This window comes from Anoplopoma fimbria, chromosome 5 (genome assembly GCF_027596085.1).
Source record: "Anoplopoma fimbria isolate UVic2021 breed Golden Eagle Sablefish chromosome 5, Afim_UVic_2022, whole genome shotgun sequence".
NCBI lineage: Eukaryota > Metazoa > Chordata > Actinopteri > Perciformes > Anoplopomatidae > Anoplopoma > Anoplopoma fimbria.
This window is the reverse complement of record NC_072453.1, coordinates 4,004,581-4,029,501: the sequence shown is the minus strand read 5'-3', so window position 1 is coordinate 4,029,501 and position 24,921 is coordinate 4,004,581. Positions and strand designations below refer to the sequence as shown.

Here is a 24,921-nt window from a genome sequence, read left to right as displayed (position 1 = left end):
GAATTTAAAACCTCTAATTCACTGAAAACTGAATTTTTAGTGGATAAACTTTTTTATTTATTTATTTTTTTAAATGGAAAAATTATTTCAGTATCTTTGTCTTGAGGTAAGTCTGATGAGGATCTTTAAACAGTTTACCTACTGAGGTTTTAAACAAAAAACAAATAAGCAGTTCACTTACATCTCAGACTAAATATCTTTTATTATATATCTTTTCCACATGAGATGAAATAAAATCGTCATGAGCAGCTTCATCATATACAAAGAACTAAAAACCAAAAGTCATCAAAATAATAAAAAAAAGACATTAAGTAAAAATACAAAACTAGGTCTTTTTCTCTTCTTGCTCCATCTCTAGAGCATATACAACTATTTCAACATACATCACTACTTATCCTCCTGAAGACTTAAAACTGTATTTACAACATTCATTTACAGCATTTCTTCAGCTAGATTCATAAACAGCGGTACATTTTAACACGTGGAGGAGGATGAAGCTTAAGCTTGCCACTGAATTATGGCATTCAAAGTGTGTCCAAACATCCAAAATTAAAGAAGCACGGCAACTGATGCACAAAAAAAAAAAACTTCAACCCCAAAATATCGGCACTGTCATTTAACGGTTCAGCATTAAAATGCATTTATATGGACAGAAAACTGTGTGCACATACAGTCAACCGTAATTGCAACAAAAAAAAAAACAGCTTTTATGAAAGAAACACAGGGTCATTTGTAGCGGGATGAAGCTCAGTCAGTGTATCCATGTCAAAATGTAGCAGCCCAACACTAAGCACAGCTAAAAATAGTACGCTGCTGTGCACAGACGTGGCTGCTCTCCTATTTAAAACCAATATTATGTCAGGCAGAAGCAGAAATGTAAAAAAAGAAAAAATGACCCATGACCACTGTCTGAGGCTGGCTTCTTCTCTCTGAGGATTAGAACAAGTGACGGACTGGTGCTCAGACAAAGCAGTTACATGTGCACCAAGCTTAACCTGTGTGATAACTGCCTGTCTGCTTGCAGATAAGAGAGTGAGTGTGTGCAGGTCTTTTCCACGCGGCCCTCTAGTGTTCATACGGAGCTACAGCAGAGCAGTGACTGGTTACAGTAAACATGTCAGCAGACCCGGTATGACTCATTCAGAAGACTCAAAGACTTTAATTTTGTGTTAAAAAATAACCAGCTCTGCCTGCGGTAAAGTTAAATCAGAGTTACAAAAAAAGACTGACTGGTGGAGCAGAAGAGCATCCAAGTAAAATAAATGCAATACGTAATATATGTTATTTTCTAACAGAGAATATTGACGATATTGAAAGTGCACAAGATGAAAATGTGGTAAACATAATATATTTTCCCATATAACTGTGCGAATATTCAGTTTTTCATTTTTCAAATATACCATAGCTCAGGATAACAACTGTAAAATGTGCAGAAAATATAGTTTATGCTTAAAACTTACGTCCTTACAAGCAAAAGACGTACAATACTGAAACCTGACTGGCTGACAAAGCAGTCACTACCCTGGGTGTGTCAGGGCAAGTGCAGAAAACTCACTGGATCTGGATGGATTTAAGTCTGTCTTAAGTATTTGGAGCCAATCAGGAACACTAGGTGGTGAAATGTGTTGATATTTCAAAAGATAATATATTGAAATTAAACTACTCAAAAGAAATATTCAAAATAGGTCAAACAGGAACTCATTTTTGCTAAGAAATAAGCATGTACGTGTATCCTTTGTGCATTTTTAAGATGAGTACTTATTTGATGAATCATGTATGTATCAAAGAAAGAAATAGCATTATATAAAGGTTACATTAGAGTTCCTTAGGGGGCATGAATATTACAATTTTGGCAGTGACTAATGATGCTGTTAATCTGATTAGTCCTTGGCTGTTTGCTGCAAAGGGAGAAATATGTCCAAAAATAAGCTATCTATTGAATTACAGGAAATGATGCATAATAGCTATATTAATTCATTTCACACACACAAGTGAGAACATTTTAGTCAGTTTGACTTAATTATTTGGACTCATGTAGGTATATAAACAGAGAAAAGGTTGAATTCCTATGGTAGCGCTCCTCTACTGAGAACAAGCATCTAACGTTATCTTTAACCTATATTCCTTTGTCCTTTATCCCTCAATCCAGTTAACCTACATTGTGGTCTGCAGCGGTCCACCCCGACTGAACAGGCACGAGCTTTAATCCCAGCCATTGAATTTACACCAGTGTACTGTAATCCTGACCAGCTCTGCTGTCGCCCTTCAATCCTGCAGCAGATGTACTGTATAATCTATAATCTGCTCCATTTATATCAATAACAACATTGATCCACACAACTGACATAAACTCAAAACTCACTTGGTTTCCCTTTAAAAACATCCCAACAATGTAATATAGGAAGTCCTTTGAAATCCCACAATGCACCAGGTTCCCCCAGCTTTCTTACAATTTATCTAGACATATCATATGTTCCCCATTATATTTTTATGACTGTATCAAAAGGCTGCTACTACACTGAAAACACAGCCAGTGACAATCTGAAAACAACAGGGCCTTTAAAATGCAAACCAGTTCATGTCCAGAACAAAATAAAACTGAATCCATTAGGACGATTACATTCCTACAAGACTGAGCTGAAATGTGAAGTTATCCAAGCCAGAAATATTTCAGTCCAAAAGTCAAGTATGACTCAGTAGATGGAAGTGTGACTCACAAACTTTCCAAACTTAACACAACCCTTTTCATTTTCTGGCCTACTTTTTTGAACATCAAATCTGCTTAAAGTGTTCCCACCAAATAAGTCGCTCTGGAAATGTGGGTACATAAATGTTGATGCAGGAAGGTCCTCGCATTCGTGATCAGCCTCAAAAACAGAAAAAACTCAAACACACACCTTTCTAATCACTCACACATTGAAGAGTGCCGTCTGCATGGGAGGATTAAGTACCATCCGCCATAAAAAAAAAAAAAAAAAACAGTCTGAATCAGAATCAGCTGTAAACTTGACATTTTTCCTGCTCTAGAATTCGTCGTCGGAGCTGAGCAGGAGGGTCTTCTCTGTGTCACCCCGGGCGTTGATGGCACTCTGGGTGCGGGACATGGCCGGCGGTACCCCCTGCTCCAGCGTGGACTGCTGGGTGTACTGCTGGTAGGCCGGGGAGAAGTTGTGGATGGCGTCCTGCACCATGTCGCCGGGGTTCATGGTCTCCTTCAGGCTGCTGGAGATGCTCTTCATAGGGGCACAGCGGCCTGCAGGGGGGGGGGGGACGACGACAATATGAGAGAGTTAGAGGTCAGGAAAACAGGTAGAAAAGAAAGAGAGTAAATGTGGTTTAAAGGAAGAGGAAAAGGGGTAGAAAAGGACAGAAATAAAGGATTAAGGAGTGACAGTAAGAAAAGGGAGGAAAAGAAAAAAGTGGGGGAAACATAATGGGAGGGTGGATTTAGGGTGATTTAAGCAGGGATGAGGGAGCAAATCAAATGGGGAGGGGGGCAGGAAAAGAGAAGAAGACAGAATAGAGACAGAGGAAACTGGGGAAAAAGTGATTTAGTGGGAGAGGAGAAGGGTGGGAGAGGAAAAGACAAAAGAACAGGGCATCAGTGATTTAGAGCGTGTTAAACAGCAGGACAGAAGGATGAAATGGGTGAAAGAGAAATTAGGGGAAAGAAGGAGGAATTGTAAGGGAAGAGTGGATGTGATTTAGAGAGAAAGAATGGAAAGGGAAAAGGGTTCCCTTCTCTGGGAAGCAAAACAGAATAAAAAGGGGAAAGTTAAAGATGATCAATTTAGGAATGGGAGGAGAAGTAAGATACAAAATGAAAAGACAGAAACAGTTGCAGGTAAACGGAACCAAATCACAATCAAAACATGAACAAAACAGAAACTAACTCTGAAGGACAGGACTATCTAGCATGAACAAAAAGGAAGAGGGGGGGGGTTGTGGAGTAAACACGGTCAGTGTTCAACCTACCAAACTCTCCATATGTAGGAAGAGGTCCTTTATGGTAAAGCAGAGAAGAAAAGAGACACATAAAGATGGATGTGTAGGAACAGGAAAGGAAACGTGATGAGCAGAAGAGTGAAAAAAGAAAAAGGGTGAAAATAATGGAAAATAAAATGATAAAGGGGACAAAGTAAATCAATGTGTGTGGAAAAAACCCACATTGGAACAGATGGAAATAAAATGGAGACAAAAGGATATTTAAGAAAAGTTAAATATTTCCTTTAGTAACAGTAAACCCTGGTGTGGTGTTAAGGCTCCTTTTCTCTGCACTCTTTTCTTTCTCACCGTGTGAATCCATACTCTTGTCCATGTAGACTTTGTATGTGAAAGCGTGGCGCAGAGCCAGCGCTGCGAAAAACATCTCGATGCAAATGATAAAGTTCTGATAGCCAGCAGCGACCGTCCCCTCGCCGACAGACACCTCCACCGAGTTGATCTGCGGGATGGCTCCAAACTTCTCCAGGATGGCTAGCAACATGCCTGACCACAAATGATAAGACAATTGAATGAAGGTAAAACAATATTTGCATACGTACACATTTGAATTAAAAGCATGTTGCGTCTTGTAAAGGTGCCGTACCCTGCCAGAAGGAGAGGAAGATGACGGACTTGACCATGAGGAACTTGAGCATGGGGCTGTACGGGCTGAGCAGCTCCCGGGTGGAGAAGTAGAAGAGGAAGAGGGCATACAGAGACAAGCTGACGGAGATGTTGTAGATGATGGTCACGTACAGGTAACCGCCGGCAACACTGTTGAGAGAGAAGAAATCAGAGAAAATTATGTCAGTTGTGCTGGTTTGTTCATGCTAAAAGCCTAAATCTCCTGTTAGGGATTAATGCCCCGAACTGAAACAATTAATGGACGAGGCGATGATCAGTCTGGGTCATTCAATTAATTAAAAATGAACAGGAGAAATACACTACACATTACTGGTTTTCTTCCTAAAATGTAACCATTTTTTCTGTACTGCATTTTATGTTTTTGAGAAGCAGCTGTTTAGGTAACTACTTGGATTTTCTCACTATCAGCTCGACCAATCAGAAGCAATATATGGACCAAAAAGTCCATCCAGGCGTAGCTGATAAACTTCCTGCCTGTTTGCAGCACTTACTTAAAGTCTCCGTCCTTGTATTTGCCGTAGGCCTGCAGGATGACGGTGACGGCGGCCATGAGTGGTTTGACCACGCAGAACTGCAGCGTGGCCTGCTTACAGAACCGCAGGAAGCCGATGGAGTAGGCCTTTCCCCTCAGACAGCAGGTACCGTACATGCAGCTGGACCTGATGGGACAAAACACCTGGTTCAGACTTAATGTTTCTGATATTTGTGGGGAATGAAAAGGAAATTGCGACCTATAATGAGGCCAATGTAGCCAATTAAAAGGCAATAAATTACTCGGTTCTGGGATGATGACCAAGAATGCTGAGTTGTCTTGTCACTGAGCCAAACCGGGACTGCCTACATGTTCCAGGATGCATTGAGCTTCTGACGCTCAGGGTCACCACGAGACATATCCTATTGCACGGCTAATGGAGCCAAAGCATCGGCCTATCGCGGCCATATACTCTAGCTCTAATAAATACGACTATAAATATGCAAAAAAAAATAAAGTATCTTGTATTTCATGCTGGGTTTAATAGCCTTTCAGAAAGTTATTCTTTAACAGAGAGAATCTGAGACTTACTCGATGGGTTTTCCTCTGATCTCAGCCATGATGGCGCTCTCTCCTCCCAGGTACTCGTAGCACAGACTCAGGAAGTTGTAAATCACAAATGCTGGAGACAAACAAGGTGAGAAAGGGTTGGTTGTTATTATCTCTATGCATTTTATTTATTTTAATAATCATGGTGGTCCTTCACAAGCCAGCCTGATGTTTCAGAGGGCAGTATTTGGCTTTTTAAATCGACTGAGCTTTTGCTACTGTGACACGTCAAAATGTCTTCCTCCATGACTGAACAGTTAGACAGGAGCCTGTTCATTGTATTTCTGCATTAAAATGTAATCTTCAAACTGTCTTAAAATTGTTATTGTAAATAAATGTTTACTTTATGAAGCCTGTGTGAAAACAGATTTAACAGCATTCGTTACCTATAAATATTCTGACTTTGCACAACAGCAACTTCAAACAGCTTGAACTGTTATACCACAAACTAATAATGATAATAACAATAATAATACATTTTATTTGTATAGCGATTTAAAAAAGGTACTCCAAGGCCCTTTACATGGTAAAGACAGAAACAATGAAAGAAATAACAATGTTAACAAGGCAGAGAGATGACATATAATAATAATAGGTACGGCAGAGTGAATCATTCAGTCACCCGACCCCCACTCAGTCACACAAACAACACACATCACTTCCTGTCCCACCTATTTTGACATCTGCAAGCAAACATTTCGCAGAATCATGTGTAATTTATATGTAAAGTTCCAAAATACTGCTGATTGGAGCTGATAACACTTAAAATGTTAAGTTTTATCACATCAACCAAAGTTGTTGGTGTGAAATTCTGAAGGAATGGACATCAGAATCAGACATGACCTTGAATATAAAACAGGTTCACAAACAGGCTATGAAGATCAACAAGAATCAGCCTGCTCTCTCTATCCCGGCAGAAGGACTACGATGTGTGAGATTCACTGTAGAGAGTCTCAGACTATGTGCTGGACCGTGGAAATGGAACAGACAGCAGTTCTAAGACCTCAGGGCAGTATGTTCATGAGACGGGTTTCAGGAGAACTTATACATCCGTCTCTCGATGACCTTGAGCAGGTGATGAAGATGAGTTGTGGACACCAGAGAGACCAGCAACTATCAGTAGATCTGGTCAAGAAGTAGCTGCAGCTGAATGCAGACCAGCGAATCAAAACCCTGGAGGTTCTGCAGCATCCGATCTGTACTTGACAGCGAGGAGGCTGAAGAGGCCTCTAGTATCACACTGAAGCTAAATAACTTGATAAAACTATGTGTTACCATCTCTCACTGGCTTACACAAGCTGGAGCAGAACCCTTTCCACTAGATCATGTTAGGAATGTATTTCTGACAGCAAGCTGCAGCATCAGGTTTTAAGGGTGAGAATCTCACAACTGATCTCGGGAGGAGAGAAGATCAAAACACCTCCACAAAGATCTCTCCCTGTGTGACTGATCTTCACCTGACTGTCTCTTGTGACCGGTGGATTATCTCTCCTCTGCGCTGCTCCAGCGAGAGGCTGATGACGACCGAAGGGCTCATAAAAAAAAGCCAGGCTAATCCTGTTAACACACTCTCTAGTCTCATGACTGTGCATGTGAGGTAAAGATACAGTGAGCCGGCAGGGGTGTATATCACTTAACTGTGCAGAAAGTGTGAAAATGTGATATATCTTGGGTGTGTGCCATGGTGCGTGTGTGTGTGTGTGTGTGTGTGTGTGTGTGTGTGTGTGTGTGTGTGTGTGTGTGTGTGTGTGTGTGTGTGTTTGGGTGGGAGGGTCAGGAGGATGTCTGTGCGTGTTGTGTCACAACACTGATCTCAAAGCAGCTGTACGGCTGGCAGTGATTCTTGTTTCCTCAGTTATGTGCTGCTGTGAGTTATTATATTTTCCTTTTCCTCACTCTGACTTTAGCCGTACTCCGCCCACACACACACGCACAGACACACACACGCACAGACACATAAAGACTTCTGTGGTCTACTGGCTGACGTCAGACAATACTTGGGTGATAAGATGCCATAAATGCCATCTCACTGTCTGACATAAACACAAAATGAGGTCACAAAGCTGAGTGATGAGAACTGGTTGATCTCTCGGTGCCTCAGCTGTTTACCAATGTGCTCTTTCACTTCTCCCCAAGGACCCCCGTCAGCAGGGCTAGTTGCCACGGTGATACAGTAGGCCTACAGACAATGAGAATCTGAACTTTGCAGCAAGTTTGGTTGAGAGAGAGTCATTATGTGATGCCGCCGTTCTGGTTGATGAGGAAGATTCGCAAGCGCGGTTGCCATGCAACAGGTCAGCCATCCTTGCTCAGGGAAAAGAGCTGGGCAGGGATCAGCAGCATTGTGGGAAGGGGAAGACAAACAGGAGGAAGAGGGAATAAGGAGCAGACAATAATAGGAGGAAAAGTTGGAAAGGAACTGAAAAAGATTTGAGTTGAGAGTAAAAAAAAACTGTGAAGGGAGGGAAGATAAAGAGAGGAGAGCCATCTGTCTTAGAGCGCGATATGACGACCACAGTACTGATGCCGCTTCCTGCCAAAAGCAGAACTGTACATAGAGCGCCTCCCCTCCCCATTCAAATTCCTGTGACATCATCAATTCGCAGAAACAGGATGCGACGCCCATGGCACTCACGGCGAGCAGACTATTTCTGTCCTGAACGTCACAACTAACTCTGGAAAATGAGGAGCGATACAGTGAGCTGCTTTTCTGCCAATTCAAACGTTTAGGAGTCAGGGATTCAAAGCACTGGATAATATTGGATTTGTTTGCGTCATTCATCCACTCGGAAAAGGCTGCCGGCTCACCATCAACTCAGTCCATATTATACGCTGAACACTTGGCCACTGATCCATGTTTAAATCCCAGTTTCACAACATTCTAGTCCCACTAACTCAACAAAAAGTAATTTCAAATGTAAATAAAAAAACAAATGTTAACTAAAAACAACCTGGGCATAAATAGGAGCTTCAATCCAAATACATATGGACACTTTTGAATCAATACGCACTTACGTCGAGATTAATAAAAAAAAAATCCTTTTTTAAACCTTTTTATATCACATCCACGGTCATATTGTGCACATATTTAATAATATATGCAAAACAATTACAAAAATGATCTTTAAAAAAAAAAATCGTCTCTTCCTGTTAAACTAAATATGAAGCGGGCTTACGTAAGCTAATACCGACCAATTTCCACTCAAGAATATATCACTACATCCATCCATCAATCAATCTGCAACGTTTAGTCACAAGAGAGGTGTGTGTCGAGCGTCCGCTCATTGTTAAGCTGCCCAATAAAATGCAAAGGGTTTGATATAAATCCTTCCTGTAACTGTACACCGCTCAAAACATTGCTTCACTGGGGAAAACGCGACAGCACAGGAGCTAAAGACACGCTAAATTATGTTTCCCTCTGAACAAGCAAACAGACAAAAATTGACCTTTTTCCATTGTAGACTTTTTGAAATGTCATAATATGAAAAGCAAAGGTGTGTCTAACAACATTAATGATGGCTGTATTCCATTTAAGGGAGTCATTGTGCATGCTGTCTCACTTTTAGTCTTCCATTTTAGCGTTGGTAATTCGTTTTAGTTATCCAAAAGTAAATGTTTAAAAAAGGTAGTCTGGCACAAGAAAATTCAAAATGTAGTCAAATAAATATATATAAAATATAGGTCCAGTTTATGATAGAAAAGACTGGAATCTAATAAGGGTGAGAGGGCACTTTGCTAAATAAACATTTACTGAGTGGTTGGAATAATCTGTAAAGGATGGACAGACCGACTGTTCATGTGTTTCAACAACTCAACTGGATGCCTACAATGAGGAGCAGGGAAGGATTTTAATTAAAAACTTCTGTCCATCAATGGGATCAAACAAAATGCCATTAAATGTATCTTTACTCCAGACTACTTAGTGTATCGTGAAAGCTCAGATTTTTAGCCTAGATTGACCCAGGTTTGGGAAGGATAGTTTCTAGACATGGTAATGTTAATGCCAGTTTAACCTATGTGGAGTGGCTTAGGCTTTTACAACAAACCAGCTCTAGACAAGAGCAGTTCTTATGTACTGTACTGTCAAAGCAGTTCATTGATTTTTGTGCCCCCGCCGCCCTCGTTGCCTGCTGAATTGACTGACGTCAACAAAACAGCATCATCATCACTGCAAGTCACAGAGTGAGCTCTACAGGATGAGGACAAAAGCATGCCCTTACCCTCATAGCAGTCCCTCACGGTGTCAAAGTACACGTAGTACTGGTCGTTGGTGAAGAAGAGGAGGCTGAGCCAGGAGTCGAAGGCGTAGATAGGAACGATGAAGAGGATCCGTACGATGTGGCGCTGCTCCCTAGGTGAGCTGTAGAAACGTAGGTGCATGTAGATCTGGGAGGGACACGAGAGACACTTTGAATATTGACAGAAAATGCAAGTATCAAAACATCAGCACTATGTCAGAATGAAATAAAGGTTAAGGTGCTCTGCAGGCTGGATTAAAAGTAAGATATTCTACACCTTTGTGCCATAAGTGTGAAAAGCTGCTTCCCTGTTCTTACTTTGGCTTGTAGACTCGTAAGCCTGAATTAAAGGGTTTAAATACATGTGTGGGGAGATAAGACAGCAAGTCTACAAGATAGGCTGGAACAGAGCTTTAGAGAGCTTTAGAAAAAGGACTTGGAAACGAAAGAAATAAACCTCATACAGGATACAGATTCATGAGAATATTAATATGAATATTAGGTATAATAATATATTAAGATTTGTATTATTTCTATCATAAATGCGTCTTAGCCGTCTTGTCCTTGGGTCTCTCAATGACCTTAATCAATACATTACATTACCTCACCTACATCATCGCTCAGGAATGTGTGAAAGAGAAAAACACAGACTCTATTCAGCTTTTCATCCACCTGGATCAAGTTTCACCTTGTGTGTGTGTGTGTTTGTGCACATTCATGCTCTGTATCACAAACACCTGTTGAGGGATGTTGCCAAGCAACCCCTGCCCTTCTCTGGGCCTGAGCAGTGTGTGTGTGTGTGTGTGTGTGTGTGTGTGTGTGTGTGTGTGTGTGTGTGTGTGTGTGTGTGTGTGTGTGTGTGTGTGTGTGTGTGTGTGTGTGTGTGTGTGTGTGTGTGTGTAGAATCACATCATTTGTGCATTGAACACACACCTGCCTGCTAAATCTAGTTTACATTTTTGTGAGCACCTTCTCAAGAAAAGCCAATCTGCTCAGTCAAATCACAACATCTGTATCTCCAGCTGAGTAATTCAAACAGTTTAAAGTAGAATTAAATATGATGGTTTAACCCCCTCTTGCTCCTCATGCTGTTTTGGTTACCTGGTGACAGGTGAGGATGAGTGCGGTCCAGACGAAGAAGCCAGCCACAGCCTGTGCCGCGGGAGTCATGAGGAAGATAGGCTGGTCTTGGCTCAGCAATGGGGCTTCAGGGAACCATGAAATGTTAGGGCCCGTAGGGGCTGCCGTTGGCGGGGGGCAGGTGCGGCAGCCAGGGGAGAGTCCTCGCCCAGCCTCTCTGAGAGCGGCACGTCTCGCCTCCACATCTTCAACATCTGGAAGTGACACAGAACACAGATGAGGTGTCTGTGAGTACATAAGGAAACCACTGAAACTCTATTCAAACAGTGACTCTGATGTGACACAACTCATTAAGTATGAACATCCATTTCCACTAGTAATCATCAACCTGGAATATAGATCGCACACTCTGTTATCAATGTCATGTGTAATCTGAGAAAGGAAAACGGATAGAGGATAAACACAGATACATTGCAGGTCAACATTTCAATGTCAAGCATGTGTGTGGCCTTTGTACAATGGTATGTGTGTTCGACTTTCTGGAAAGAAGACATATATTTTTGTTAGTTCCTATATCTCCCAGAATGCCATTGGACCACTGCCAGATAACACGCCCAAACATCAACGAGTAAGCTGTGGTTTAAGGACGAGTGTGTGAGCTTGATAGCACTCGGTTTTTTCACAGAAAGTTAAGCAACATGTCATTTAGCTGAAATCTTCCTGGTATTTTGAGGCTTCACTGATTCCTCCTTATATTATAATTAAACATTGGGGTAAAATGGTGCAATGTATAAGAAAACGCTCTTTGATTCCCAGGGATAAAATCAAAATGTAGCATTTAAAGCTGATGTTCTTGATCACTGAAATGTTTCTGCAATCAAACAGCATTTCATATGCGCTCTAAAAACCTTTATGCTGCCCGCTACCCTCGGTAATAGGAAAAAACAGACTCAAGCAACATAATGGACCTAAAAATGTTTCCCAACAACGTCAAAGACCTATAATTCCCTCCTCTGATTCTTACATATCTTTCAATATCTGACTAGTGAGTCGAACAACAGCCTACAGAGTAACAAATTTAGGTGGGGGCGGGCAAAAGACCCATACATATGCTGCCTGATCCACTGCAGCTCCAGAAGATGACTGAACTCTAAGTAGCCAGAAGACACGTTACGTAAGCAGCAGCAGCAGCTTGTCACCATCTCCAAGGTGACACAGTAATGTTCTCTGGGTGCGTTTGTTCATGTACACTGACAGACAGCTGTCATACGGGGCTGAGCTTGGGGCAGGTGGAGACCGTGATGTTATGGAGGTGGAGAGGGGGGCTGACGCAAATACACCCACACATCATTTCAGATACAAATAAAGCAAATAAATAATAAAACAGAGGACATAAGTGCTTAAAAATGGTCACTGAATGAGAGAGATGATATCCTTCATTCTGACCTATCATGCCTCGTCTGCCAGAGAAACATGGCAACCGTAGGTCACATAGCGCTCTAAACAAACAGCAAGGACAATGACAGGCTGACATAATGCCATTCCACACACACACACACACACACAAAAACACACACAAAAACACACACACCATTTATTTCTATCACACTAATTGCATTAAAATCAAGTGATTTAATTTGGTGGTTCGATTAATGAGTTAGGCTGCTTTCACACTTTTATATGTTAGACTGAGAGGAGCTTGTGCGTGTGTGTGTGTGTGTGTGTGTGTGTGTGTGTGTGCGTGTGGAAGACAGCAGGTCATGTGTATTGGTTTGCCAGGGATCAGCAGATATACATGTCAACAAGAAGAAGTGAAGGCATCAGCAGCCACGCACAAACACAATGCCGGTGACAGTGAAATGATGCTGTGCTGGAGCACGGGGACATCTGTGTGTTTTATTTGAAAAGGCAACAAAAAGGTCAGTCTCACTGCCTCACATACACACACACACACACACACACACACACACACACACACACACACACACACACACACACACACACACACAGAGGAATAATATATGAGAGAGGCAGGGGGTCAGGAATAAAGCAACAACAGATGGAAAGGGGTGATGGGGGGGTGGACGTGTTGATAACTCATTGCAAGTAATGGTATGGGTGACAGCCACTCTGTTATCATACAACAACAACAACTGGGTTTTATTTTGCGGAAAAGTTCATGTCTGTTTTTGATTTAACATTACTTCAATTTTTTTTTTTAATGTAATGACTGTGACTTGACTTAACAAATTTGAATAATATGGAAATGAAGCTCAAGTTAACCACAAATAGTTTGAAATGACTTACCTTAGCTAACAGCCTCAACAATTCACAGACTTGCTTTTTAAACCTGGATTTAAAAAAAAGAGACACTTTATTAGTCGGGTAACTAACAGTGTTGAGTTAAGGCAAATCATTCCTCACCTGTTTTAGAGGCTCGGCTCACCTTGCCAACAGGCTACTGACAAAAACTCCCGACCAGCAATGAGCCTGAAGAACAGCCTGAAGAACAGCCTGAAGAACAGCCTAAGAACAGCCTGAAGAACAGCCTGAAGAACAGCCTGAATGCTCCTCAGAGCCGCACCGCTGCTCCCAGAACATCCATGTTGAGTCCTCGACGGACTCCTCCGTCAACCTCTGCGTCTACCCCAAAAACACTCACCTCCAAAGTTAGACTCTCGTGTTAAACAACTTCTATTTTGTCCTTTTAGTACTCCTCTGTGCATTATTATTGTCTAATGTCCGTGTTTCTGAAGTTAAAACAGTGGACTCCGTCATTCCCCTTTTCTCCACTCCGCTGACTTCAAACCAATCCCTGTCGGATTAGCTGCAGGTCAGAGAAGCTCCGCCCACACCGTGAGGACGAGCCTGTTCAGCCAATCACACGCCGTTAACCATTATTAACCCGGAAGTGGGCGGAGTTTGTTCACCGAACACTGCGCATGCGCGGGTCTATTCTCGGTTCAGCCATCCAGCACAGGCTTCGTGAATGTGGGTGATGTACATAGATGAGTTATTTGTTTATGACTTCCAGATTGCGTGGCCAACACGTACTCACCATGATAATAATTGGCAATTTGTTATGTTTTATTCTCAATTTTAAGTCAGCCAATGCAAGTTTGTTCAAGCTTTGTTTTACATTTTGCAAGAACATTCAATGCCTACTTTTGAGGAGGACTTATGTTTTGATCACTTTAAAGATGTACTCCAGCCTTTTTAATGTGCTTCCATAAAGTTGGGGCGCTCACCAGAAACACGTTTTAACAAAAACAAATGGTCGAGGTTGATATGCTGAGTTTTAGGGTAATACAAGTTGCAGAACATATAGGCCTAATTATAAGGTGACATTAATGAATCTGACTTAAAATGTTTAGATTTATTAAACACCCTGACAATCCACTCTCAGATTGTTTGGGACAGGTCTTCTGCTTTCTGTCCCCAGAGTCAAACAGAGAGAAGCACCATTCAGTTTTTATGCACCACATATCTACCTTTTAAGAACTTAAACTACTCATATCTTGCAGTGTAATTTGTATTCTAATGGCTAAATTGTCTTATGATATTTGAGCCTCCCTTTATCTATTTGGTTTTACTCTTTTTATAATTGTATTTGTGTGTGTGTTATTATATTGTCTTGTGTCTGGGTGTATTAAGAATATCATATATATATGTGTGTGTGTACCATTTTCAAGTTGAAATATTCAAAATATATTTCAAGGGGTTAATGGGTAGGTGCCATTCAAAAAATAATATAATAATAATATATAATAATAAATATTAATGATCAAATATTTTGCAATCAGTTGAAACATAATATTAGAAGTCTGTATAAGCTGTGTATATTTTTATTGATTCAGAAAATATACACAAATATCATAGTAATAAAGTTGAAGCATGGTAAAGAAATGTACAGGACATCAGACAGCTCGTTCCCATCAGTGGCATCAGTCCATCCTGACAACAAAATGTATATTAACAAGAACCTTTCTGTCATTGCCCGCCTCAGTGGAAACCAAAACACACACTTCTGGCGGACTCTAAAGGTTAGTGGTACAAATGTCCGTTTCACATTTTCCCTCTCGGGCTGTCAGGAAGTAAACAGTACTCTTCTCTCCAGCCCCCAATCGTTAAACAATCTGTCACAATCTGGCAAAAAGGTATCTACACATTTTACATGTTTTATAAAACAGAAAAAAAGCAAAAGTAATGATCAAAAATACAACACCAGACTTGTTCACCACCAAGATCTTCTAACTTTCTCAAGTCTTTTCATACCTGGAGTTACAAGCTGGACTAAGGCGTTATCATATCATACAATCCTCATGGCTCTCCCTTTTATTCTGTCACCAACACACAGCCGTCGTCCTCCTCCTTCCCTTTCCACATTCAGCGAGCATGTTGCCCTCGTCAGGCTCTCATAGGCAAGACAGTAACAAGTGTGCTGAAGAAAAGTAGGTTTTAAATTGGGTACTGGTCTTCTGTTATGATTCATGGGTAATTAATCCAACAGTCAACCTTCCCCTCCTCCATCCCTCAGGCTCTCTAAAGCAAATCTAATTGGCAAAACAAACACTTGAGACAGTAACACAATGACAGACACTGACACGTATTGACAAAAAGCAGCCTCGCTCCCATCCACAAATTCATTGCAGACACTCTCGCATTTATTCCCCACCTCTGATCCTCCCTTCGGTCCATTTACAAGTATTCTCCCATCTTATCTGTTACTGTTTTGTGTTCGTCTCCATAGTTGTTTACATATTTATTCAGAATCAAGAACACCATAAGCAGCGGATGTAGCTCGTAGCAGGTTAATAGTTGATTTTTACAATTTTTATCACAGGTGTTAACCACAGAATAAGTGAAATTTAGTCCATTTTGTGCACTTTGATGTTTGTTTTTTTTGCAAGTTGAGCCTCTGAGTCGATTTGCAGGTGAATATTAGTAAAGAAAGGGGCGGAACCTGTGTTTTGTTTGGCTCGCTTCCCCCTCTGGCCACATCCCGAAAAGCAGTTCCAACCAGTTCCAGCTAAGAGTTTGTTTGTCTCGCTGCTTTCCATCATCTCAATGTTCCCTCGGCTCTTCCTGGTCACCACTGTTCACACAGCATACTGACAGACACACGGATGGCCTCCATCCCCCCCTTTAAGGGCCTGCAACGCCTCCTCCTGCTCCTCCCGTCCTCCTCCACTCATTCATGTTTTCATTCATCCATTTGTAAAGTAAGGGGTATTTGATACCCTGCAGCTGCTGAAACCACAAAGAAAGAAAACAAGGAAGATAAATGTCACTTTTGTGGGTTAATGAAAGGACTAGAAATATTCTATATTGTTTTGTGTCAACAAATCCCATGAAATGATAAGGAATGCGTTAGTCTGTCTCTCAATACATTCTGACTTCCTTACCTGGTCTGTGGCACTCAGCCCAAAGCCCATTAGTAACTATTGAAGACATTCATCTTAAACCAGGCCGCAAGTAAACACTGCTGGTTGTTTTTTTTAACAAACATCACTCAAATAGGAGGAAATAGTGCATTTGTTGGGGACTATTTTCATCAGCAAATTAGATGCCCTAGTGAGTATTTATTTATATACATCCATTTTATATCGACAGCAGCAGGGCTGTGTCTTAGGGATCGACTTAAAATAAACTAGAGTTCACGGTGATGAAGGAACATGTCAACATTGATGTTTTAATAGTTTTTGGACAACAATGGAGCTCCATGGCACAGATGAATACGATATAGTAGGCGTACTCACTTAATGTTAATAGGATCATTGTTGTTGTTGTTTGTTTTTTTATGGGATTTGTGGACAATAAGAAAAATATAGAATATCACCAGACCTAGCCTGTAAATGCAGACCATCAAGACTGCGAGTACCTACTGCAAGTTATAATAAAACAAATTGGATTTTCTAGATTTTCCAGAAAAGCTAAATCAATACTTGGACAACCCCCTCGCGGTTGCATGCCTCCTCCAACCAGTCATGTTGCAGTTTACATCCACGTCTGTCCAAAATGTCATTATTTCATCATTTTATCCAATCAGACATGCATGCATCCTATAAGATTGCAACAGCAAGTTGGACCAGCAACATCCATTCTACAAGGACAACTTTTTCAATTCTAGAAAGAAAAAAACTTAATCAAAAATGTCATGTTAAATGTTCCTCCTTATCTCCTTTTACTTTGGCTATTTGATTATTTATTATTTATACTTTTGAATCACTGAAATGAAAAAATTTTTTTACATAGTATCAACAATTTCTTTCTTTACATGTATATAAAGGGTAAGGGGGTCAGGGGTCATCAAGGACAAAAGACATAGATAGCTGTTCAAGCATGCTGTTTGTTTGTGTGTGTGTGTGTGTGTGTGTGTGTGTGTGTGTGTGTGTGTGTGTGTGTGTGTGTGTGTGTGTGTGTGTGTGTGTGTGTGAGTGTGTGAGAGAGAGAGAGAGGGGAAGACATGTCCATACCTGCCACTGACCTGCAGGTCAGCCAGGAGTACCTCACTTTGCCAGATGTTCAAATGGCACACTGACCTGAGAGTGTGGGGGAAGATGAGAAGCTTGAAGCGGATCAAAGGGAAAAGACAGAAACCTGAAGAATACACTGTATTTTAAATCTGAGCTCTTCCATGCCCCAAATCCTGCAAGCTTTCATAGTTCTTGATTTTAGTTAAATATATTGATATTTGTGATCTGTTAAAAGTGTCACCAGGAAGAGCAGGCTTCATATCACAACAGTGACGAAATTAGAAAAAATATATATTCAATATTCACAGCTGCAATCTGTGGATGGCTACTGATCTGAATAATTACCAAGTGTCAAGATTATAGAATAATATGCAAACGTTTGTCTGCTTTATAATTTATTCACGAAAATTCCGACTATACAATGTCATTGAGATTGTATCTGTTTGGAATTGGAACAGCTCCACCAAATTATTGCATGTGGGATTATTTGAGAAGTGATATAAAGACAGTCTGGATATTTAGAATGGCTGGCATTACTGCAGGATGCAGACATGATCCCTAACAAATGAAAGAGCACTGGAGAGAGTCCAATTACAAATTATATATAAACCTGCCTTGGTGGATTAGTCTACTCTGTTTGTATCATGTCAGATTTAAACTGCACAGCAACAACAACTCTTTACATCAATATATCGGTGGTGGTAATTATGAGTAGATTATGTTTCTTATTTTCCTAGCTCCAATATTTGCAATTTGGCATCATGAATAATGAATTAGCATCAACACAAGTGGCAAGAATAACCGATAATCCAGCAATGTCAACATTCAGTTCAAGATAGAATCCTTCTTTGCACTGTGCTCTATAAATCACCACCTTAATCTGAATGGATTTCCTAATAAATAAGACGCGAACACACTCAGCTGAAGCAACGGATCAACTCCCTTCACAACCAAGACGTTCCAAACCTGTCAAGCCACAATCTTCCTACCTGGGATGCAGGGACGCGTGATTGGTCGAGGCGTGCAGCGAGGTCGGAGGAGGAGACGTTGGCGGGGGCCCCGCGGTGAAGCCTCATGGCCACCTTCCTCTCTCGCTCGGCTCTCTCTGCTCTCCCCGCCTGAGGAGAGCGGTTACCTACAAACACAGACAAACACGCGCTTGAATTGAGAGCCTTCAGTTTGTTTCAGTTGTATTTCCAAAAACCACAGAACCCATCCTGACCTGACTGCTGGACCCCACGTGCTGCCGGGTTCGATGGAGCAGCATCTGCCTCGTTCCTGACTCTGTTGGCCGCCGAAGGGTTCGGACCAGGCGGCAGAGCGCGACCTCCAGCTCCTCTTTGGCCTCCTCCTGCTCGCTCCTCCCCCTCTTTTCCCTCCCTCCTCTCCCTCTCTCCATCCTCTGCCGTCCTGCTGGCCCCCTGAAACACAGAGGAACAGTACAGATGTGAACGTATGCTGGAGAGGACCAAAAAAGGACCAAAAAACAATGGGAAATCTTTTGAACCTCGAGCCTCTGAAAGGCATGAAGCTGACAGTGCTCTGCTGACTATAACTGTCACAGAGCGTGGACGAGCCACTCACAAACTTCAGCATGTTCCAGTCAAAGACGTAGTCGTAGGAGAAGCCCTGTCTGTGGAAAAGGTTCCTGAAGAGCTGTCTCAGATATGAGTAGTCCGGCTTGTCGTCGAACCGCAGGGAGCGACACAAGTTCAGGTAAGTGGAGAACTCAGCTGGGAAACACAAGAGAGCAATCAGAATCAGAATCACCCTAACTGACCAAGTATGTTACATGGAACATAGAATTTTGATTCGAGAAGAAATGAGACAATCATTTTGCAAAAGTCCTCTTTAAATTGGCCTTTCTACTGTTTTTGTTTCTCTTTACTCACATGGGTATCCCTTGCAGAGCACCTCAATGGGCGTGGACATTTTCTTCTCACTGATGCGTTCATACTTCTGCCTCTTGGTGGCAGCCTTGAGACCCTGCCAGGGCAGAGAGCCCAGGTTGAAGTACATGAGAACGTAGCCCAGAGACTCTAGGTCGTCTCGCCTCGACTGCTCTGTGGAGGAAAAGACAGAACAGAGAGGAAGAGGAGCGAAGAGGACAGAGAGAAATGGCAAAAAAAAAGTTTGACAGGGGAGAAGAAGAAAAAGGTCAGGAGCAGACAAAAAGAGTGGTTGAAGATATGAGGAAGAAAGAAAGGAAAAGTCAAGGAAGGAGGCTGCAGTTTGGAGAATCCAGTTCTGATCACAAACCTGCATATTGCAACATATTTTACTGACACTCTGCTGTCGCACACATAAACCACAGTGGCGTTAACAGAACACACACATTAACACCTGCAGTGATATCTAGGCCAAGCACTGCGTGTATGCTGCCTTACCAATGCCCAGATGGGTGTTGATGGAGGCATAGCGGGCGGTGCCGGTGAGGTTCTTGTTCTCACGGTACGGGATGTGCTGGTGCGTTCGGGCGTCTCTGTATTTCTTGGCCAGGCCGAAGTCGATAATGTAGACCAGGTTGCCCTTCTTGCCGAGCCCCATCAGGAAGTTGTCGGGCTTCACGTCTCTGTGGATGAAGTTCTTGGAGTGGATATATTCAATCCTACTGATCTGGAACGGAGAAATGGGGAACAGGATTTAGTTGGGGTTAATTAGAGTATTAGTAGCATAAAAGTATACTATGAGTTTTTAGGTTTAGACCTTCCAGGAATCCCATTGGTCATTTCGTGTCAGGATACTTGGATAGTGGACTTACAGAGACTTGAACCTGGCTTGAGGGGCAAAATTAATCTTAATTAATTAATTTGCTCCAGTCATTTAGCACTGCACTTTCATAAAGTATGAGGACTCACAATAGACATATAAAAACTTAAAATGACCGCCTTGCTGTTGAATGCCTCTGCCTAACATCATCATTTTATCCTATTAGACATTAGTATGAAATTTTCATATTTAGCATCTGAATTCCTGAGTTATGGCCCAAAATGTGCTTTGTGAGTTCAGATTGACCTTTGAAAACCAAGTTCTAATCAGTTTATCTATTCAACCTTGAGTGCAAGTGGACATTTTTTCCAAATATGAAGCTCAAGGTGTTTCCAAGATATCACGAGAATGGGATGGACGTGAAGTCAGAGTGACCTTGACCTTTGACCTCCAGATTCTTATCAGTTCATCCATGAGTCCAGGTGAATGTTTGTGCCAAATTTGAGGTCAACGGCTGCCTATAAGCTGGTATGCTATAAAAAAAAGGGTAGTATCCGGTCAGTAGGTCAGTATGTGCAATTGTGGGGTATGGTGCATTCCATTCAGTTATCTGTTTGAGAATGGATTGATCCTTACCATAAAGGTACAAAACATGATCAAATGCATTAAAAAAACTTAGAATTTATCTCTCTTCTTGTTTACAGATAAGTGAGTACTTTGGTCTGAGGGTCTTGCAAACAGTTTCTCCTCTTCAGATAATAAAGTACTTGTACTGGTCCTGGTTGGTAGAGTTCTGGGAGTATTTATATTCCCAAAGTTAAAGACTGCTTGGTCCAAAACCGAAAGTGAGTTATAAAGGCCACAAGTCTCATTGCCCAGTGAAATAACAGTTGAGTCACTGGTATCGATCAATAACCCTGTCAGTCTTTCTGTAGATATATAGAGGTCATTTAGTGTTATGGGACAGTTTAAAATCTAAGTTATTGCCCCTTTAGAAGAAGAGAGGAGAGGAGAGGAGAAAAGTTACATCAGCAGAAAGAGCAATTAGGAAAAGAGGTCGAAGTTTTCAAAGAGAAAATGGGATGAGAGAACAAATGTGCCCGTTGTAGACTAGAGAATGACATATGAGGGATTAAAGACTCATGAAAAACACCACAGGCTGACCCCTGCGACGGGGATTAGGCCGTCTTGCGGGGCTTCCGTGTCCTAGATTGCATTTGACTTTTATGGAGGAGCTGAACGGTCGGAGATAGTGAGGGGATGAGCTTTGTCTTGAGCCAGGACACAAGCTTCAGAGGTTTGGATGGGAATTATTTGCAGATTTCAAATGATCCATTTAGTTCCGGTCTTAAAATAGCCACATCCTTTTATTGAAATCTGTGTAACTTCCCAGCCTGAGGTTGACTTCAGTGCATTATGTGCAAGCAAAGGTGCACATAATGCACAACTGTGGTCTTTTAACCTTTCTTACCCTAAAGTGAGGATTGGAATGTCATAATTTAATTTGTACCTTTCCACTATCGATTAGTAACACTGTTTATATATATATATATTTTCCTTGGTAGCCTTGAGAGGCCGCTTCATAAAGACTGTATACCATAGCCATCGGGAACTTTAACAGTCTTCTTCATCGAGCTCTTTAAGTCATTAGTTATTACTGAGGGACTGTGTGAGGGACATGATTGGCTCTGGGTCTCAGGAACCCCCCAATGAACTGTTAAGTTTTACAGTGTGAACTGAAGTCGGTCAGTCTGTCTCACCATCTGGTCGGCCAGCAGCAGGACCGTTTTCAGGCTGAACTTGCGGGAGCAGAAGTTGAACAGGTCCTCCAGACTGGGGCCCAGCAGCTCCATCACCATGACGTTGTAGTCGCCCTCCGCTCCGCACCACTTAATAGACGGGATTCCCACTGTGGGGGAGGAAGGGAGGGGGGAAGCACAGGTTAGGAAACACAATAGTGCATAATAACACAGGGTTGAGAATGGTTATAATCAACCAATTCACACTGACACACTCTTTTTAATTTATTGGACTGCACTGTCGTTTACATAACCTGTAGTTTTTTTCAACTATGTATTTATTTATCTCAGCTTCTATTTCAATATTTTATTAATTTCTTTAAGATATATAAAAGATTATAATATAATAATATGTAATGTACATTGTATTTATTCTCATACCTATGCGTGTTTTGTCTGCCAACATTGGAGTTCTGGATTTCATTGTCACAAATATTTGTTCAGTTTTCTTATACAATTCTACCTTCATTATCATGCTGTGCTTCAACACATCTCAACAGCCATGACTACGCTTCAATGCTTCTGAATGGCCATTAATATCTATCAACAACGCTGAAGTGACTTAAATGCTCCTTATGTGCAGTCAAAGATGCCTTTCAGTGTCCCTGAATGACCCTGAATGCACCTCAAATACCCTCAAATGTCCTGAAACGTCTTTAAAGGTCTCTAAATGCACTGTAATGCCTCCTAAACAACATTCCCATCATCATTCCCCTCACCAGCTCTAAACACACTTTAGCTCCCCTTAAACTCTTCACTGCCTCTCAGTGCCTCCTAGTAAAGCTCTTAAAACCCTGAAACATATACACTTACACTTACCTCCGCCCTGCATCATCTTGTAAAATTTGCTCTCGATGTGGAGCTGTGGATGTTTGGTTTTCACACATTCCAGTTTGATGGCTACTTCCTCTCCTGTAGCAATGTTAGAGCCTGGTAGGAGAAATGCATGAGATGTAGTTACAACATATCCGTCATTTCAAACACATAAATGGGTCTTTTGACCTGTGAAATTTAAGAGTGAGATCTATTTAGAGAGTATTATAAAAACTGGAATATATGTCAGATCCACATTTTTGCAAACTTAGATGCACGATATCGAGTTAACACAACACAAACTGTCCAAGTTCTCACCGAGGTAAATATCTCCAAAGGATCCGCTCCCTATCTTCCTCCCAAGGCGGTACTTGTTCCCCACCCTCACCTCCATGGCTTCTGAGCTTTTCAACTCACTGAGGGAGTAAACACACACACACACACACTCAGATACAACACACACAAAGCTGTCATCAATCAGTGGAGATCAATATAAGGACAGTGGTGCAAACTGCAGACTTTAAACTGAAACAGTGAAACCTGCATCATGAAAGAAAATGAAACTAGAAGCTTGGGAAAACTCAACGGCAGAGATGAGAAAGTATGAAAAGTGCAATAACTGAGTCGAGGTAGTGACGTAGTACAGCCTGAATTACTGGAACCAGGCAGGAAAATGTTGCTCACTTCCAGTTATAAAGTAACTTCATGTGACTAAAGCCACTGCAGAAGCGAAACATTTTCAACACAAAGGACCTGATGTAACCACCCTGCCCCTGTCTGACTCGTTTTGTTGAGTTGGAGACATTACACCTTCAGAGGACGAGACAATAAATTCTGGAATCTCAGAGGACAACGATGCCGGCCAATGAGGTGTTTATAAAGTACATGGGCAAAAGAAGTGAACGAGCAAAGGGAAAACAAAGCGTGTAGTTGTATAACATGATTTATTCAGAAACGTGGGGGTTGGAGGGTGGGGAAAAGCTGGATCAGCATCTCACACACTCTTTCCAAAGCACTCCAAGGGAGTCTGGTCCTGCGTACAAGTGATTTGCATAAACTCTGAATTTCTGACTGGAATCCCCTGATGAAATTTCGAATGAGTCATGTTTTCCTCATCCAAGTTCTACGTGTCTGAGCAGCCATGAAATAGGGACTTAAAAGTGGGAAATGACTGAGGGGCTTCTTTTGACAGAGGTTAAGGTTTTAATAGCCAGTTTGGCAATGAACACTACGCTGACTAAGTTAATTTTTGTCGGTCTTGGCTGCATCATAGACCAAAACACATCCCGGTCCACATACACTGTGCAGGGGGGGGAAAAAGCAGAGCAAGCCACTGCTGCACATTACCAAACCCTTTACCTCTTTAGGTCTCTCCAGCTCATCTCCTCTCTCAGCCTCCCAAAGAGCTGCTACACTGTCAGTGTTACAAAACTGAGAGAGCCATTATTGCTGCAAAGGACTGCAAAAAAAAAAAAAAAAAAACAGGCGAGACTATATATTTATAATCAGAGAGAATTACTTCATGCAGTTGCCCCAGATACCAAAAGGAGAGGGGATGGAGGAGGTAGCTGAATGCAGGGGAAGAAGAAGAACACACACACACACACACACACACACACACACACACACACACACACACACACACACAGCGTTCATCCCGCACTGACCATCAAATGTGGTAATAATTCCCATAACCGCACCCTCCGTGTACAGGTAGGACCCCCCCCCCCCAACACGACTCTATTTAGTCTAACCCCAAAACACACACACATATACACGCACACACACACACACACACACACACACACACACACAAGCCTCCAGACACCTTGACTAGCCAACATACACCCCCCCCCTCCTCCTCACCGGGTTATGTCAGGCTCCGTGGTCGAACCGCTGGCTCCGTCTCACTCAGGACCCTGGACAGCGAAACACGGACGCTTCGGCCGGCTCATAACCTCCGAATACCCGCACTACCCTTAATATACCCCCCCCCCACACACACACACACACACACACGAATAAAAAAATACAGCTGATCCGAGTCGACTGGAGCTCCGCGTCTCTAAAAGATTCTCACTGTCACGATTTTTTTT

At 41.9% G+C, this 24,921-nt stretch overlaps 2 protein-coding genes across 2 annotated transcripts; both read right to left on the bottom strand.

The window, feature by feature from the left end:
• Positions 1–188: 188 nt before the first annotated feature.
• On the bottom strand, positions 189–13,545 carry tmem184ba (transmembrane protein 184ba). The gene is given in 10 exon segments (XM_054598419.1): positions 189–3,253; positions 4,294–4,488; positions 4,589–4,758; positions 5,121–5,288; positions 5,693–5,783; positions 9,931–10,096; positions 11,050–11,201; positions 11,204–11,282; positions 13,336–13,378; positions 13,475–13,545. Coding segments are annotated over 8 exon segments (1,251 nt in total). The 5' UTR covers positions 13,336–13,378; positions 13,475–13,545; the 3' UTR covers positions 189–3,023.
• Positions 13,546–14,875: 1,330 nt separating this feature from the next.
• Positions 14,876–24,770, bottom strand: csnk1e (casein kinase 1, epsilon). The gene is made up of 11 exons (XM_054598418.1): positions 24,692–24,770; positions 23,144–23,241; positions 22,832–22,942; positions 21,974–22,122; positions 19,892–20,120; positions 19,397–19,567; positions 19,089–19,237; positions 18,727–18,925; positions 18,494–18,639; positions 17,505–17,570; positions 14,876–16,278 (listed from the first exon to the last, which is right to left on the bottom strand). The coding sequence occupies exons 2-10, from the start codon at positions 23,217–23,219 to the stop codon at positions 17,538–17,540; spliced, it is 1,263 nt and encodes a 420-aa protein (XP_054454393.1). The 5' UTR covers positions 23,220–23,241; positions 24,692–24,770; the 3' UTR covers positions 14,876–16,278; positions 17,505–17,537.
• Positions 24,771–24,921: the final 151 nt, after the last annotated feature.

Excerpts from the sequence above, each read along its gene's own strand:
- csnk1e (XM_054598418.1), bottom strand. The coding sequence starts at position 23,219 with ATGGAGGTGAGGGTGGGGAACAAGTACCGCCTTGGGAGGAAGATAGGG. Across the intron at positions 18,926-19,088 it reads ACTGGAACATGCTGAAGTTT|GGGGCCAGCAGGACGGCAGA; the intron begins GTGAGTGGCTCG and ends TCTGTGTTTCAG. Across the intron at positions 18,640-18,726 it reads ACGTGGGGTCCAGCAGTCAG|GTAACCGCTCTCCTCAGGCG; the intron begins GTCAGGATGGGT and ends CTGTGTTTGTAG.